The 18426-nt window shown below is 36.1% G+C and overlaps 1 protein-coding gene across 6 annotated transcripts in view; it reads left to right on the top strand.

Annotated features, from left to right (window-relative positions):
- Positions 1-18426, top strand: part of TTBK2 (tau tubulin kinase 2) — a 149651-nt gene that overhangs the window by 50966 nt on the left and 80259 nt on the right. For 2 of the 6 annotated variants that reach the window (XM_068550235.1, XM_068550226.1), the window contains exon 4: positions 7339-7440. The exons of 2 other annotated variants lie outside the window; for them this stretch is intronic. In XM_068550235.1, coding sequence (XP_068406336.1) covers positions 7339-7440 — 102 coding nt within the window. Of the gene's footprint in view, positions 1-7338; positions 7441-9724; positions 9825-13202; positions 13225-18426 lie in introns of those variants that run through there. 2 more of the 6 variants (XM_068550262.1, XM_068550272.1) reach the window with 2 other exon arrangements.

Genomic DNA, 18426 nt, shown 5'->3' with positions numbered 1-18426 from the left:
TAACTTCTCCTTTTTCATTTCTAATTTTATTGATTTGAGTCCTCTCCCTCTTTTTCTTTTTTTTTTGTAATGTCTGAAACATTTATATTAACATATTTCCATACATATTTCCATACAAATACAAATATAAGATTTTTAGAAATTTCATGTAATGTCTGAAACATTTATATTAACATATTTCCATACGTATTTCCATACAAATACAAATATAAGATTTTTAGAAATTTCATGTAATGTCTGAAACATTTATATTAACATATTTCCATACAAATAACCCAATGAAAGTTTAGTATTAGTTGTTTTGTTTGTTTTTTTATACTGCAGGTTCTTATTAGGCATCAATTTTATACACATCAGTGTATACATGTCAATCCCAATCGCCCAATTCAGCACACCACCATCCCCACCTCACCGCAGTTTTCCCCCCTTGGTGTCCATATGTCCATTCTCTACATCTGTGTCTCAACTTCTGCCCTGCAAACTGGCTCATCTGTACCATTTTTCTAGGTTCCACATACATGCATTAATATACGATATTTGTTTTTCTCTTTCTGACTTACTTCACTCTGTATGACAGTCTCTAGGTCCATCCACGTCTCAACAAATGACTCAATTTCGTTCCTTTTTATGGCTGAGTAATATTCCATTGTATATATGTACCACAACTTCTTTATCCATTCGTCTGCTGATGGGCATTTAGGTTGCTTCCATGACCTGGCTATTGTAAATAGTGCTGCAATGAACATTCGGGTGCATGTGTCTTTTTGAATTACGGTTTTCTCTGGGTATATGCCCAGTAGTGGGATTGCTGGGTCATATGGTAATTCTATTTTTAGTTTTTTAAGGAACCTCCATATTGTTCTCCATAGTGGCTGTATCAATTTACATTCCCACCAGCAGTGCAAGAGGGTTCCCTTTTCTCCACACCCTCTGCAGCATTTGTTGTTTGTAGATTTTCTGATGATGCCCATTCTAACAGGAGTGAGGTGATACCTCATGGTAGTTTTGATTTGCATTTCTCTAATAATTAGTGATGTTGAGCATCTTTTCATGTGCTTCGTGGCCGTCTGTATGTCTTCTTTGGAGAAATGTCTATTTAGGTCTTCTGCCCATTTTTGGATTGGGGTGTTTGTTTCTTTGATATTGAGCTGAATGAGCTGTTTATATATTTTGGAGATTAATCCTTTGTCCGTTGATTCATTTGCAAATATTTTCTCCCATTCTGAGGGTTGTCTTTTCATCTTGTTTATGGTTTCCTTTGCTGTGCAAAAGCTTTGAAGTTTCATTAGGTCCCACTTGTTTATTTTTGTTTTTATTTCCATTACTCTAGGAGGTGGATCAAAAAAGATCCTGCTGTGATTTATGTCAAAGAGTGTTCTTCCTATGTTTTCCTCTAAGAGTTTTATATTGTCCAGTCTTATATTTAGGTCTCTAATCCATTTTGAGTTTATTTTTGTGTATGGTGTTAGGGAGTATTCTAATTTCATTCTTTTACATGTAGCTGTCCAGTTTTCCCAGCACCACTTATTGAAGAGACTGTCTTTTCTCCATTGTATATCTTTGCCTCCTTTGTCATAGATTAGTTGACCATAGGTGTGTGGGTTAATCTCTGGGCTTTCTATCTTGTTCCATTGATCTATGTTTCTGTTTTGGTGCCAGTACCATATTGTCTTGATTACTGTAGCTTTGTAGTATAGTCTGAAGTCGGGGAGTCTGATTCCTCCAGCTCCATTTTTTTGCCTCAAGACTGCTTTGGCTATTCGGGGTCTTTTGTGTCTCCATACAAATTTTAAGATGATTTGTTCTAGCTCCGTAAAAAATGCCATTGGTAATTTGATAGGGATTGCATTGAATCTGTAGATTGCTTTGGGTAGTATACTCATTTTCACAATGTTGATTCTTCCAATCCAAGAACATGGTATATCTCTCCATCTGTTGGTATCATCTTTAATTTCTTTCATCAGTGTCTTATAGTTTTCTGCATACAGGTCTTTTGTCTCCCTAGTTAGGTTTATTCCTAGGTATTTTATTCTTTTTGTTGCAATGGTAAATGGGAGTGTTTCCATAATTTCTCTTTCAGATTTTTCATCATTAGTGTATAGGAATGCAAGAGATTTCTGTGCATTAATTTTGTATCCTGCAACTTTACCATTCATTAATTAGCTCTAGCAGTTTTCTGGTGGCAGTTTTAGGATTCTCTATGTATAGTATCATGTCATCCGCAAACAGTGACAGTTTTACTTCTTCTTTTCCAATTTGTATTCCTTTTATTTCTTTTTCTTCTCTGATTGCCGTGGCTAGGACTTCCAGAACTATGTTGAATAATAGTGGTGAGAGTGGACATCCTTGTCTCGTTCCTGATATTAGAGGAAATGCTTTCAGTTTTTCACCATTGAGAATGATGTTTGCTGTGGGTTTGTCATATATGGCCTTTATTATGTTGAGGTAGGTTCCCTCTATGCCCACTTTCTGGAGAGTTTTTATCAGAAATGGGTGTTGAATTTTGTCAAAAGCTTTTTCTGCATCTATTGAGATGATCATATGGTTTTTATTCTTCAATTTGTTAATATGGTGTATCACATTGATTGATTTGCGTATGTTGAAGAATCCTTGCATCCCTGGGATAAATCCCACTTGATCGTGGTGTATGATCCTTTTAATGTGTTGTTGGATTCTGTTTGCTAGTATTTTGTTGAGGATTTTTGCATCTATATTCATCAGTGATATTGGTCTGTAATTTTCTTTTTTTGTAGTGTCTTTGTCTGGTTTTGGTATCAGGGTGATGGTGGCCTCATAGAATGAGTTTGGGAGTGTTCCTTCCTCTGCAATTTTTTGGAAGAGTTTGAGAAGGATGGGTGTTAGCTCTTCTCTAAATGTTTGATAGAATTCACCTGTGAAGCCATCTGGTCCTGGACTTTTGTTTGTTGGAAGATTTTTAATCACAGTTTCAATTTCATTACTTGTGATAGGTCCGTTCATATTTTCTGTTTCTTCCTGATTCAGTCTTGGAAGGTTATACCTTTCTAAGAATTTGTCCATTTCTTCCAGGTTGTCCATTTTATTGGCATAAAGTTGCTTGTAGTAGTCTCTTAGGATGCTTTGTATTTCTGCGGTGTCTGTTGTAACTTCTCCTTTTTCATTTCTGATTTTATTGATTTGAGTCCTCTCCCTCTTTTTCTTGATGAGTCTGGCTAATGGCTTATCAATTTTGTTCATCTTCTCAAAGAACCAACTTTTAGTTTTATTGATCTTTGTTATTGTTTTCTTTGTTTCTATTTCATTTATTTCTGCTCTGATCTTTATGATTTCTTTCCTTCTGCTAACTTTGGGTTTTGTTTGTTCTTCTTTCTCTAGTTTCTTTAGGTGTAAGGTTAGATTGTTTACTTGAGATTTTTCTTGTTTCTTGAGGTAGGCTTGTATAGCTATAAACTTCCCTCTTAGAAGTGCTTTTGCTGCATCCCATAGGTTTTGGGTCGTCGTGTTTTCATTGTCATTTGTCTCTAGGTATTTTTTTATTTCCCCTTTGATTTCTTCAGTGATCTCTTGGTTATTTAGTAACGTATTGTTTAGCCTCCATGTGTTTGTCTTTTTTACGTTTTTTTCCCTGTAATTCATTTCTAATCTCATAGCGTTGTGGTCAGAAAAGATGCTTGATATGATTTCAATTTTCTTAAATTTACTGAGGCTTGATTTGTGACCCAAGATGTGATCTATCCTGGAGAATGTTCCGTGCGCACTTGAGAAGAACGTGTAATCTGCTGTTTTTGGATGGAATGTCCTATATATATCAATTAAATCTATCTGGTCTATTGTGTCATTTAAAGCTTCTGTTTCCTTATTTATTTTCATTTTGGATGATCTGTCCATTGGTGTAAGTGAGGTGTTAAAGTCCCCCACTATTACTGTGTTACTGTCGATTTCCTCTTTTATAGCTGTTAGCAGTTGCCTTATGTATTGCGGTGCTCCTATGTTGGGTGCATATATATTTATAATTGTTATATCTTCTTCCTGGATTGATCCCTGGATCATTATGTAGTGTCCTTCCTTGTCTCTTGTAACATTCTTTATTTTAAAGTCTATTTTATCCGATATGAGTATAGCTACTCCAGCTTTCTTTTGATTTCCATTTGCATGGAATATCTTTTTCCATCCCCTCACTTTCAGTCTGTATGTGTCCCTAGGTCTAAAGTGGGTCTCTTGTAGACAGCATATATATGGGTCTTGTTTTTGTATCCATTCAGCCAGTCTATGTCTTTTGGTTGGGGCATTTAATCCATTCACGTTTAAGGTAATTATCGATATGTATGTTCCTATGACCATTTTCTTAATTGTTTTGGGTTTGTTTTTGTAGGTCCTTTTCTTCTCTTGTGTTTCCCACTTAGAGAAGTCCCTTTAGCATTTGTTGTAGAGCTGGTTTGGTGGTGCTGAACGCTCTTAGCTTTTGCTTGTCTGTAAAGCTTTTGTTTTCTCCATTGAATCTGAATGAGATCCTTGCTGGGTAGAATAATCTTGGTTGTAGGTTCTTCCCTTTCATCACTTTAAGTATATCATGCCACTCCCTTCTGGCTTGTAGAGTTTCTGCTGAGAAATCAGCTGTTAACCTTATGGGAGTTCCCTTGTATGTTATTTGTCATTTTTCCCTTGCTGCTTTCAATAATTTTTCTTTGTCTTTAATTTTTGCCAATTTGATTACTATGTGTCTCGGTGTGTTTCTTCTTGGGTTTATCCTGTATGGGACTCTCTGGGCTTCCTGGTCTTAGGTGGCTCTTTCCTTTCCCATGTTAGGGAAGTTTTTGACTAAAATCTCTTCAAATATTTTCTCTGGTCCTTTCTCTCTCTCTTCTCCTTCTGGCACCCCTCTAATGCAAATGTTGTTGCATTTAATGTTGTCCCAGAGGTCTCTTAGGCTGTCTTCATTTCTTTTCATTCTTTTTTCTTTATTGTGTTCCGTGGCAGTGAATTCCACCATTCTGTCTTCCAGGTCACTTATCCGTCCTTCTGCCTCAGTAATTCTGCTATTGATTCCGTCTAGTGTATTTTTCATTTCAGTTATTGTATTGTTCATCTCTGTTTCTTTGTTCTTTAAGTCTTCTAGGTGTTTGTTCTTTAATTCTTTAGGTGTTTGTTCTTTAATTCTTCTAGGTCTTTGTTAAACATTTCTTGCATCTTGTCGATCTTTGCCTCCATTCTTTTTCCAGGGTCCTGGATCATCTTCACCATCATTATTCTGAATTCTCTTTCTGGAAGATTGCCTGTCTCCATTTCATTTAGTTGTTTTTCTGGGGTTTTATCTTGTTCCTTCATCTGGTGCATAGCCCTCTGCCTTTTCATCTTGTTTGTCTTTCTGTGAATGTGGTTTTTGTTCCACAGGCTGCAGGATTGTAGTTCTTCTTGCTTCTGCTGTCTGCCCTCTGGTCTGTTTTTCGTTTTGAATATCACTATGAGATCATGTATTTTTATATATTTTATTTCAACCCACTGCATTCATTATTCTTCTCAGACTAAAATTTTCACTTTTTTTCACTAGTGGAAGCCCTTTTAAATTGGCTGCTTGTCCTTCTGATGTAACTTCAGTGTTCTTTGATATCATTCTAGCTTTCTGGCTCAGTACATGTTTCAGGCTTCCGTTGAACTTTCCCTTCACCGGAGTTGGATTCAGGAACCCTTTTTCTCCAAGGTCCCTGCCTCCTTGTATTGGGAAACAATTGAGATCACGTTGTGGGGACTAGGACACTAATCGCTATTAGACCAACACATTTCTCTCAATAGGTTTTCATAAATACTAGATTTTGCCTGGTTTATTCTATGTGCACTTTTCAATTTGTTTACATTGTTTATTTTATTGTTATAAACATATTTGTGTTCTCTTTTAAATTTCAGGCTCTAGAAGGGCAGGAATTAGGTACTTTTATTTTTTAATTTTTAAAATTTATTTATTTATTTTTTGGCTGGGTTGGGTCTTTGTTGCTGCGTGTGGGCTTTCTCTAGTTGTGGTGAGTGGGGGCTACTCTTCATTGTGGTGCGCAGGCTTCTCATTGCGGTGCCTTCTCTTGTTGCGGAGCACAGGCTCTAGGTGCACAGGCTATAGTAGTTGTGGCTTGCGGGTTCTAGAGCGCAGGCTCAGTAGTTGTGGCGTACGGGCTTAGTTGCTCCGTGGCATGTGGGATCTTCCCAGGCCAGGGCTCGAACCTGTGTCCCCTGCATTGGCAGGGGGATTCTTAACCACTGCACCACCAGGGAAGCCCTGGAATTACGTACTTTTAAACTTGACATATTATGCTTAGTGGCAAAATGATAGTAGACAGTGGCTTTGTATTTGTTGATACATTTGTAAATGGAGATGTGCAGAATAGGATAACATTACCTCTTCTGTTTTGTTAATAAAATATTTTTTTGGTAAGAAAGAGGATTGTTAAGATTCCGGAATAATTTGTTAAAGAGTGTTATAAATACTAGTTGATAAAGTCACCTTTGGATGACTATGGGTTAGATTCTCAAAACCATATTATAGAGATGTTCAATTCTTCATTGTTACAAAAGCCAGTCACTTGGGTGTTCCAGAAAATGACTTCTGTTTGGTTTGGAAGTTTTTTTTAACCTTTGCATATAGGTGGTGTAATGCTTTGGGAATTCAGAATATTATGACTAAAATTTATCCTTATATCTTTTCATCAAAGGAAGTCTTCCTAGGATCTTTAAAAGTTTATATTTTGTTTACTTGCTTCCAATTGAAATATAAATATATACCTAAGCTTAAAAATAGTTTTTCTTTAAAAATATTCTGTAGATCAGGTTTTCAGTAATTCTTATGTGTCCTCCCTCCATAATGTGTTCAATCTAATGAAGTTTTTTGTACTTAAAAATCACTACTTAAATCAGTGAGTGACTAGAACCTTGCCCAGCCTTTCTGTCCCATTTTAGCTCTTTACTTCTTGTTGTAAATGATCAACATCATCTTATCTCTTGTGTTCTTTCAAAGCACCAACTTGAGTAAAACTGAGGTTTTTCTCTTTATTCATTACCTTGGGTGAAAAAGTAATGAATTAAAAGCTTGTTGAATTATTTAAAAGTTTTTCTCCTGTACATCCTCTAAAAGCAAGTGAAGATCCTATTAATAGTAAGAAATAAGAGAGTAAACGCCACTGTTTGATAACCAAATAATTTTATTATTCTCAGTTGAAATAGTTAGGAATTAATTTTTCTTGTCCCATATAAATGCAGGGAAAAACTACCTTTTTCCTAACAGCCCATAAAGAGATTGTGATTTTTATTCTGACTTCTGGAGACTTTTTTTTTTAAACCCTGAAATATTGGTCCTGGATTTTATTTTTGCCTTAGAAACTGCAGAGCACAAGCCGAAAGTTGAGATGAAGGATAACTATTACAGAAGATCAACTGCACCTCTTCTGCCTTCCCTGCTTGACGTCTCCAGCTACTGCTGTAATATGTGACGACTTTCTTTCCCCAGTCATAAGAATATAAGAAATATGTAAATTTTGGATTAGACCTCTGGTCTGTTCAGTATAGAATGTCTATGAAAGTTATTCCAAATTTGCTTGCCCTCGTTAAGTTTCTGTTTAATCAAAGGGTGTGTTAGAATATCTCTGATGACTCCTTTTATGGAAGAGCATAATAGTCAGACTCTGGGACCTAAAGGTTTGGGATAAACCCTTACCCCTCATTATATATTTTAACCTTTTAAAAACCTATCATCTGTCCTTTTGTTCATTTCAGCCTGTGCATTTTTCCCCCTTAAACTAACTTTTGCTTGCCCTGGTTAAGGTTTATCTTTTCTATCAAAGGGTGTTAGGCGATCATTGAGAACTTTATCTGTTAGTATGTCCATTTTAGCATTTCCCGACTTGGAAGATTTAACTTTATCTGCCAGTTTAGGGATTTGTCTATTCATTACTCTATTTGGGTTTAGAAAAATGATGTGTAAGAAATATCGGGTTGGCCAAAAATTTTGTTTGTTTTTCCATAAGCTCATGCAGAAAGACGCTAACGAACTTTTTGGCCAACATAATAGAATAGGTCTAGATTATTTTAAGGAGCAGAGGTTTATTTCCTTGAAAGAGAATATAATGTATATAAGTATATATATTTATATGTGCTTTATATGCACAAAGAAAGTCTGGAATTGTATAGAACTCAAGAGGCCATTTGGAATGGTTATATTTGGCTATTGGAATTAGAGGGGCCAGGGCAGGAAAGGCTCTTTTGCTGTTTCCCTGTATACCCTTCAGTGCTTAAGAAATTGAGAAAAATATGCAAGCATTTCTTTTACAGTAAAAATGTAATTAAATGATAATAATAAATATCTTTAAAATCCATTCTTACTCTTTATCTTTCCTCAAATTTCTGAATGCTTGAAAATACCTGGTAAATTAGTGCAGTATATTGTAGTGTAATGTAATTAGAAAGCTGTTTTGTGTTGTGAAATTACTTTATAAATGGTTGGTAATATCTTATTTGTGGGAAGATCTATAACAATGTTTGAGTGCTTACTATATGCTAGAAACAGTGTTACTGAATGCTAGGCTCATTCATACATATCCTGCTTTAATATCTTATATCTGTCTCATATCTAATTTATGCATAAGATCTTCCATTTTTTTTACAACCCTTTTTAAGAGTGTAAATGTTCATGGTAAAAGAATTTAAAAATCAAACAGAAGAATAATATGAAAAGTAAAAGATTTTTTCTCTTAGCCCTTCACTCTCCTTCTCTAACCACTCTCTCTGGTTTCTTGTGTTTTTTTCCAGAAACATTCAATACACATTTTAATCTATTTATCCACATATATATATATACATATATATATATAATTATATAGAATCATAATCAGATATAAATTCATATAATCTTATGATTTATGGACATATTTGGATATATAATCATGTGATTATATAAGATGTGTATAATAATATTATGTGTGTGCCTGTGTGTGTGTGTGTGTATAAAATCTCCCTCCCTACCCATAACCCCCAACCACGTGTGGAATCATACTAGTATATACTGTCCTGCAACTTGATGTGACCCTTTAGATTCAGACAGTAAGACTCATTTTCTATGCCCCTTTATGTTCTGCAGAGGAGTGATCCTTCAAAAATACCAATCGGATCATGTCACCCCCTGACCATTGCTAAAACACTTCAGGGCCTTCCTTTACTCAGGTAAATCCACCCACCTTAGATTAACATGGCATACAAAACCTTGAACTGATGCCTGCCTGCTTCTCTAGCCTCATTTCTTGAAACTGTTGTGCTTACACTCAGAGTGTTGGTCATCCTGAACTTTTTTTCAATTTCTTAAACAGTTTATAGCTTCTCATCTGCAATTGGCTTCCTCTGTCTCATACTTTGGATAAGTACTTAGTCTCAGTTATTTATAAAAATCCACAGGTAGAATAAGATTTAAAGAAGTAAAGCACAGTACAATTAAGAACTTTACTTTTTTCCTAAGCATTTAATTTCCAAACATATATATGCTTAAAAAAATGTGATCCTATTAGCTTGCTTGTTCCCTTTTCCTCAATAAGGTTATTACAGGATTTATTTATTTTTAAATTTTAATTTCTTATAACCAAATTTAACAAATAGTTTAGTCAATCAGTTCTACAAAATTTGTTATGAAAAGCAGTAGTCCAGGTTCTGGTTCCAGATAAGATGGAGTAAGCACACTTCACCCTGTCTCTCCCACTGAATGCAGCTGTAAAACCTGGACAGAATGCTTGGAGTGGCTATTTGAGGACTCTGAAAAATAAATAGTAGGAGGCAGATTGGGGAAGAAGACCAGAATTCAAAGTACTACTGAACCGGCGGTGAGTTTACCATTTTTTTTTTCTTCCAGTATGCCCCAGCCTGAACTTAATGTATCCTGAAACTTGGACGTGAACATTATTAACACGGACAGAAAAAGCACCACGAGAAGCCCTCTAGTTCTGACTCAAGGAGCAGGAAAGGGGTCTCCTAATATTCAGAGAAAATGTGGCAATCCCACATCTTCTCTTTTTTCTTTTTTTTTCCCCCTTTTCTTCATTCTCTTGCCCCCAGGGCCTCAAGCAATCCTGAGCAGTAGCTGCAGTGACGTCAATGGGGTAGGCAGGAGCCTAAATCTCAGAGGGAAGGGAACCTTCCAAATCCCATTGCTTTTCTTCTCCCTCTGCTCTTCTGTTGCTTGGCCCTGATGTGGGCACAGTTACAGGAAGTACATGGCAGAATGGGGTTAATGAAGCCCCAGCTTTCTGCTGGAAGGCTGAAAAAGGGAAGCCCCAGGAAACCAAAAGATTGCAGGAGAATGAGGAGCTTGGGAAACTGATCACTTAAAGTTGCTCACGGACTTCTGAGTTGACTTCCAAGCTGTGCGTGCATGGGTGTGATCCTAAACAGCATACAAAAACATTGAAGACTGAATTATGGGATAGACCACCCCCAAGCCCCAAACTGGACACTGCGTGGGACGATTATGGAACACATTCAGTATGACTACAAAGGCTTTGCAAACTGAACTGAAATTGGAAATGCAGCCTGCAGAAGGATGGTCAGACTTGAAGTGTGAACCCAACTGGGTCAATTACTGGCTAAAACAAAAACACCAACATTCTTGGTGGAACTTAAATAAGACTCAGATTCTCACAAGATAATATTCAGAATGTCCAGAATACAATCTTGAATTACTCAGCTTAAAAAGAACCAGTGAAATCTGAACTCACATGGGAAAAGACAGAAAACAGATGCCAGTGCCAGGATCACAGATGTTAAAATTATCTCAAAAAGACTTTTAGGGCTTCCCTGGTGGTGCAGTGGTGGAGAGTCCGCCTACCAGTGCAGGGGACACGGGTTCGAGCCCTGGTCTGGGAGGATCCCACGTGCCGCGGAGCAACTGGGCCCGTGACCCACACTACTGAGCCTGCGCGTCTGGAGCCTGTGCTCCGCAACAAGAGGGGCCGCGATAGTGAGAGGCCCGCGCACCGCGATGAGGAGTGGCCCCCGCTCGCCGCAACTAGAGAAAGCCCTCGCACGGAAATGAAGACCCAACACAGCCAAAATAAATAAATAAATGAATAAATTTATTAAAAAAAAAAAAAAAGACTTTTAAAATCAGCTGTTACGACCATATTCCAGGAATGAGTGGGAAGATAGAAAGTCCCAGCAAAGAAATAGAAGATATAAAGAAGAACTAAATGGAAATTTTAGAACAGAGAAATACAATAATGGAAGTGAAAAACTCACTGGATGGGGCTTCCCTGGTGGTGCAGTGGTTGAGAATCTGCCTGCCCATGCAGGGGACATGGGTTCGAGCCCTGGTCTGGGAAGATCCCACATGCCGCGGAGCAACTAGGCCCGTGAGCCACGATTACTGAACCTGCGCGTCTGGAGCCCGTGCTCCACAACAAGAGAGGCCACGATAGTGAGAGGCCCGCGCACCGCGATGAAGAGTGGCCCCCGCTTGCTGCAACTGGAGAAAGCCCTCGCACAGAAACTAAGACCCAACACAGCCAAAAATAAATAAATAAATAAATTAAATAAAAAAAAAAAACTCACTGGATGGGCTCGGTAGCAGAGAGGATATAACAGATGAATAGGTCAGTGAACTTAAAAATAGATAAATAAAAATCCAATTTGAAGAATAGAGAAAAAAAGTTAAAAATAAATAAATAAGCAGCTTCAGAAACCTTGAGATTATCATAAGATCTAACATTTGTGTCATCAGAGACCCAGAATGTGAAGAGAATGGTTGTGGTGTGGCAAAAATATTTGAAGAAATAATGGCATACTGATTGGAAAGGAAGAAATAAAACTGTCTCTGCAGATGGCATGATTGTATATGTAGAAAATCCCAAGGAATCCACAAAAAAATTCCTACAATAAATGAGTTTAGCAAGTGGTTCAAGGTCAGCCCACAAAAAGTAATCATATTTCTGTATACTAGCAATAAACAATTGAAAACTGAATTTTAAAAATATCCATTTATAGTAGCTCTCCCAAAATGAAAGAATTAGGTATAAATGTAGCAAAATATGTATGAGATCTCTGTGCTGAAAACTGTAAAACCCTGATTTAAAAAAAAAGAAAATTTAAATAAATGGAGAGACATGTATTCATGAATTGGAAGATTCACTATAGTTAAGATGTTGATTCTCCTCAAGTTGATTTATAGATTTAAAGCAATAACAACAACAACAACAGCAAGAATCCCAGCAGCACTGTTTGTAGTTATAGAGAAACCAATTTTAGAATTTGTATAGAAAGGCAAAGGACCTAAAATAACCAAAAGAATTTTGAAAAAGAAAAATGTTGGAAAAATCAAACTACATGATTTTAAAACTTAGTACAAAGCTACCACAATCAAGACTGTGATATTGGCAAAGGGATAGACATATAGATCAATTAAATAGAATAGATTCTAGAAATAGACTCACACAAATATGGCCAAAGTTGCAAGTGGAAAAAGAATAGCACTTTTGATAAGCGGTGTTGGAACAATTGGACATCCAAATACAAAAATAGTGAACCTTGACCTAAACCACACACATTATACAAAAATAAACTTAAAATGTACTTCACATCATCTTCCCAGACCAGGGCTCGAACTCGTGTCCCCTGCATTGGCAGGCAGATTCTTAACCACTGTGCCACCAGGGAAGCCCTCTCATTTCTTCTTGTACTTGTAATTTTTACTTTATATTTTGATTCAGTACTATTTGATGCATATTCATCTGTGAAAGTTATATTTTCATTTGAAATTGTCTCTGATAATAATACAATATTTGTCCTGATTATTGCTTCTGAACTGGAATTTTGAACTGGAATTTGATATTGTCTTAACAACCTCAGAACCACCATGAGGATTAAATGAGATGTTTACATGTCCTGAGCACTAAATAAATGTCAGTTATTATATCTCAAAAATAAATAAATAAACAAAATAAAATGTACCACATCTAAATGTGAAATATAAAGCTATACAGCTTTCAGAAGCAAACATAGAAAATCTTTGTGAGCTGGTGTAAGCAAGAAGTTCTTTCACATGATACCAAAATCATGATTGATAAAAGAAAGAACTGATGAATTGGACTGAATCAAATTAAAAGCTTTGCTTGTGAAAGACACTGTTAAGAGAATGAAAAGACAGATTATAGACTGGGAGAAAATATTTGCAAATCACGTACCTGCAAAGGACTTATATTCAGAATATGTAAAAACTCTGAAAACTCAACAGTAAGAAAACAATCTAATTAAAAATCTTTAATGGGCTTTGGCAGAGAGGATATAGAGTGGAAAATCAGCTCAGCAAAAGATGTTTAACATAACTAGCCATTAGGGGAATGCAAATTAAAGTCATGGTGAATTCCTGCTGCACATCTATTAAAATAGTATAAAACTTTTGACAATACCAAGTGCTGACAAGGACATAGAGCAACTGGAACCCTCATACCTTGCTGGAGGGGATGCAAATCGATACAGCTCCTCTGGAAAACAATTAAACATATACTTACCATATGTTCAATATGGATTCACTCTGTGACCCAGCAGTCCCACTCATAGGCATTTAACCTAAAGAAATGAAAATTTACATTCATACAGAAACATATACATAAATATTTATATTAGCTTTATTCTTAATTACCAAAAATATGTCCTTCAAAGAGTGAATGGCTAAATCAACTGTGATATATCCATACAATGGAATACTATTCTGTAATTAAAAAAAGAATGAATTACTGATAAACACAACAATTCTTAATTTCTTCTTCTTAGGGAAATCACTTCAGGAACCTCCTAGTCTGCTCCAGTTAGGCCTGGTTATTTTCTATATTCACAGCTGTTGTCCTTGGATCACCCTGCAGTGTCTTCTTGGGGACTCCCCTTGCTTCTCTTTTATATTGTATGCCTTGTTGAATCCCTTTCTCTTTTTCGTTTATTCTCATTTTAGTGAAGCACCCCTCTACTAACTTCCTGAGTAAAGGGTGCATGGGAGATATATTTTTGAGACCTCTCTTGCATATCTACCCTGATGTTAAAAAACACTGGCTGGATATAGAATTCTGGATTGAAAATAATTTTGCCTCAGAAATTTGTCTTCAGACTCACTGTAGTGGTTGAGAAAGGTAATTCCCATTGTGATTCTTGTTACTTTGGCAACTTGTTTTTTTCTTTTTCTCCAGTGTTGTGCCATTTGTGTATTTTCATTTAGTAAGCCAGGCTGTGTCCTTTATTGAAACTTGCAATCTTAAAGTTTTTCTTGGGAAATTTTCTTGAATTATTTTGTTGGTGGTTTCCACCCGTTTATTTTATCTGTCTTCTCTTCTGGAGCACCTACCTGTTATGCAGATATTGGGCCTCTTGTAGTGGTCTCCTAATTCTTTATCTTTTCTCTCTTTTTTAAAACATATTTTCGTAATAGTTTAGTACATTTTAAAAATAGATAGGGTGAGGAAATCATGCTCTTTTTTTCATTCTAATCATAAAAGCCTGCTAGTTTTAAATTGGCCATTGTGATAGGATAGTCTTGTTTAAATGATGAAATTCCCTGTGATGGTTATCTAGACTGAAGAGTTTGGAAACTTTCTTCTGCCTTTAGCTCCTGGTGAGCTACTTAGAACCTAAAGGATTGTTAGATGGGCATCCTTATGAATGCTGATAGGAGCCTTTATTCCTTAGACTCCTTGGCTGAATTATTTTTCCTAGGGACTTGGCTTAGAAGACACCCTTCCTTCTTTTGGTATCACTGTCAAGTTAACTCAGTCAAGCTCCAGGCTCTATGATGTATTCTAATCTAATCTCTTGCTTTCTCTGTAATGCTTATTCTTCATTTTTATAAGCTATAATTTGATCTTGTATGCCTATATTGGTCTTGTAATACATTTATTGCTTCTAACAAGATTGTAAATTCTTTGAGGAAGGGACCTAGCCTTATACTTTTCTATCTCCCATTGGTGTGGATATTTCATGAGTTATTATTAGGGTAGATATGGTTTGTTTGTTTTTGGTGAGGAGTGGGTAAATATGAGGAGTAAATGATAGATGGATAAGGAAGCTAATTTTGTTGTATCTTTAGCAGTCTAATTATTGTCCAGCTTTGCAGAATCCCCTTATTTGCTAATTTGTAATTGACTTGTAATTTGTTCTTTGAATTCCAGAACATCCCCATTTAGTGGGTTAGGGATACTTTTAGTTCAGGTTTTCACTTTATTACTAAATGGCTTCTTTTATTTAAAAAGAAAAATAATTGATGCCCATTTTGATTGATTTACTTTCCTCTAGCAGCAAGTTATGTAAAATTACTTGCCTTTTGCATGACGTTTTACTCTTATTAATATTTAACACTGGGATGTTGACCACCAAACCACTACCTACCATAGTTTTAAGCTCTTGAATTGAAAGCAAGAGTAGTAGATGATCATCTGAAATTGTAAGAACAAAAAGATTCTTTAGGTTATGTGTATTTAGTTAAGCATATAGCATACCTCTTCCTTTGAGAAAAAAAAGAGCCTTAGATGAATAGAAATCCTTTCTTATATCACAGTTAAAACCTGTGTTTAACTAGCAAGGTCCTACTTTGCCTATAATATCTTTAGATATTATCTGTCTATCTAAATTAAGTCTACTTCTTACTGTCTTTTTTGGGTGGAGATATCACTGATTATTTCTCTTTTGTACAGAGCTTGCTGATAGTCCACAAGCATTCCCTGTAGGGTTAGAGTGGTCAAGAGCTAGAAGATTTAAGAAAAAGCCTTAGTGGTGATATTTTGAGTGGTTGGTAAAGATCTGGTTTGTATGTTCAGGATTCCTTTTGTCTTTTAGCAGATTTCTAAGAGGAGACACATAAGCAGAAAGTTAAAATTGGTTTGTTGATATATTTCCATCCTGTGTTTTCTTGTGGTCAACAACCTATGATTCCTAGTGGTCAGTGCTGCCTTGCTGACTTCTCTTCTTTCTCTAGTTCCATCTGTGCACCAGATTCTGCTGCTCTTATTTGTCTCTAGGAAACTCTTATTTTAATTGTCTTGTTTATTTTTTCCCCCTCAGTGCCTGGCTAGGTGACTAACTTGCTAAATATCTGAAAATCTAATCCTGAGTATTAATTCGTTAATATTACCTCCTACAGGGATATTTAGGTTTTAAGAGCTGTATTTGATTTGAGGAGGCAAGGTTGAGGGAAATAAATGTGAGCAAAAAATGAGGTAGAACATTTGTGAGGGACAATAAAAAAGAAACAGACTTCAGAGTGTATAATTCTTGTTAAACTGAAGGAAATGAGGTTTGATAAGTAATGTAGAATGAATCTTGAATTCCAGGCTCACCATTTTAATCTTATTTCTTCAGGCATTATTGTTTATGGTCTCTTGAGCAGGCAAATGATAAAAACAGTTATTTGGGGGAGATATCCTATGAATAGGGTGTGGGCAGTGACACTATGGGACATGTTTGGCCTGGTCCACTGAAGTACAGTCAGATTCGACAGAATGGATGGTGCCAAAGAGAGGCACATGCTAGGTGAGCCTGGTCAGTAGAGCCAAGATTTGAACTTATATCTGTCTCCTTCCAAAATTAGTGCTCATAATCACTAAGCTTTGATGATAGTAATAGGGAGCATATATTGAGCATTTATTATGTACCAGGCAGTATATTAAGGATTAGACACACTTCTGATTTCACTTGTGCAGTAACTCTTTGAGGTAAGTGCTATCTTACTCTTCATGTGGCTTGTAGAGGTTAAGTAACAAACTAGCAAGTGAAAAAGTTGATATTTAACTCAAGCAGTCTTGAGCACATGCACTTTTCCTCCACACCAAGCTGAAAGATTCAGAGGTGGGATATGCTTTAGTTATATTTTGATGGTTTCCTTTGCTGTGCAGAAACTTTTTGATTTAGTGTAATCCCACTTGTTTATTTTTGCATTTGTCATCTTTGACCTTGTTGTCAAGTCCAAGAAAATCATTGCCAAGGCTGATGTCAGGGAACTTATTACCCCTTGTGTTTTCTTCCATGAGTTTTATGGTTTCAGGTCTTATGGTCAAGTCCTTAATCCATTTTGATGGATTGTTGATTGTTGATGTTTGATAGTTGATTTTTATATATGGTATAAGATAGGGTCTACTTTTCATTCTTTTGTATGTGGCTATCCATTCGATGCTCTTTTTTCCTGTGATTATCTTTTCCATATTGTGAACTTTATCTTCATGTTGGTTTCTTTCACAGTTGAGAGACGATTGCCCATAGCAACTGAAAGGGGGCTATATTCTTTCTCTTTAAATATAACATCGCTTCTCATAATTATATGAAGGTATTGAGTTTTGCTCTGATTAGAACATCCCTGAAACAATTATACTTGTTAGAGTAATATCATGCATTGATTATCTTAAGTCTTGAATATCTAGTTTTCTTTCCATCATCAAAGTGATCTCAATTTCTAGACTATTCTGATTGGCTTAGAGCAATTAATGCCCAGCCTTGCCTGAGAGTGAATCAGACTCATTGAGACAGTGGATATACAATTGAGGAAGATCGTTCCCCAAGGGAAATTTGGGTGCTGTTAGTATGGAGGAATGAACACTGAATAGTTAATCAAGAAAATGATTTATAAATATATTATCTCATTTAATTTTTTTCAATAGCTCTGCTGAAGAAACCGAGATTTGCTCAAGGTCCCGTAATTATTAAGTGGCAGAGTTGAAATCTAACTCAAAGCCAACTTTTTTTCTTTACAGCAGTATTGTGTCTCCTTCAAAGAAAAATAATAGGTTGTCCTGCATCATATATGGCATTAATGACCCTACCTTCTAAGATTCAAAAGTGATTTTCTACAGATTCCTTATTTAAAACTTAATCATCACAAGGTACCAAAAGTTATGGGGTACAGCTTAAGCAGGACTTAGAAGGAAATTTATAGCAGTAGACACCTATATTATGAGGCCAGAAAGATCTTCAGTAAATAACCTAACCTACCACCTTATGACACTAGAAAAAGAAGAGCAAATTAAACCTAAAGCAGGCAGAAGGAAGGAAATAATAAAGATTACAGTGGAAATTAATAAAAGAGAAAACAGAAACAATGGGGAAAAATTCACAAAACCAAAAATTGGTTCTTTAAAAAAATGAACAAAATTGACAGACCTTTAGCTAGACAGACCAAGAAAAAAAAGAAGATAAATTACTAAAATCAGGAATGGAAGAGGGGGCGTTTCTGCTGACCTTACAGAAATATAAAATGGATTATAGTAAGGGAATGCTACGGACTACATGACAAAAAATTAAATAATTTACATGAAATGGACAAATTCCTAGAAAGACCTAAACTGTTGAAACTGACTCATGAAGAAATAGAAAATATGAATAGATTTCCTTCTCAGTCTCCTTCACCATTTCCTTTTTCCTTCCGTGACATGTTGGTGTTCTGGCGTTGACCCGGTTCTCTCA

This window comes from Eschrichtius robustus, chromosome 1, assembly GCF_028021215.1.
Source record: "Eschrichtius robustus isolate mEscRob2 chromosome 1, mEscRob2.pri, whole genome shotgun sequence".
NCBI classification, from domain to species: Eukaryota; Metazoa; Chordata; class Mammalia; order Artiodactyla; family Eschrichtiidae; genus Eschrichtius; species Eschrichtius robustus.
Note: the sequence above shows the minus strand (reverse complement) of the source record. Positions and strands in the feature narration are given on the sequence as shown.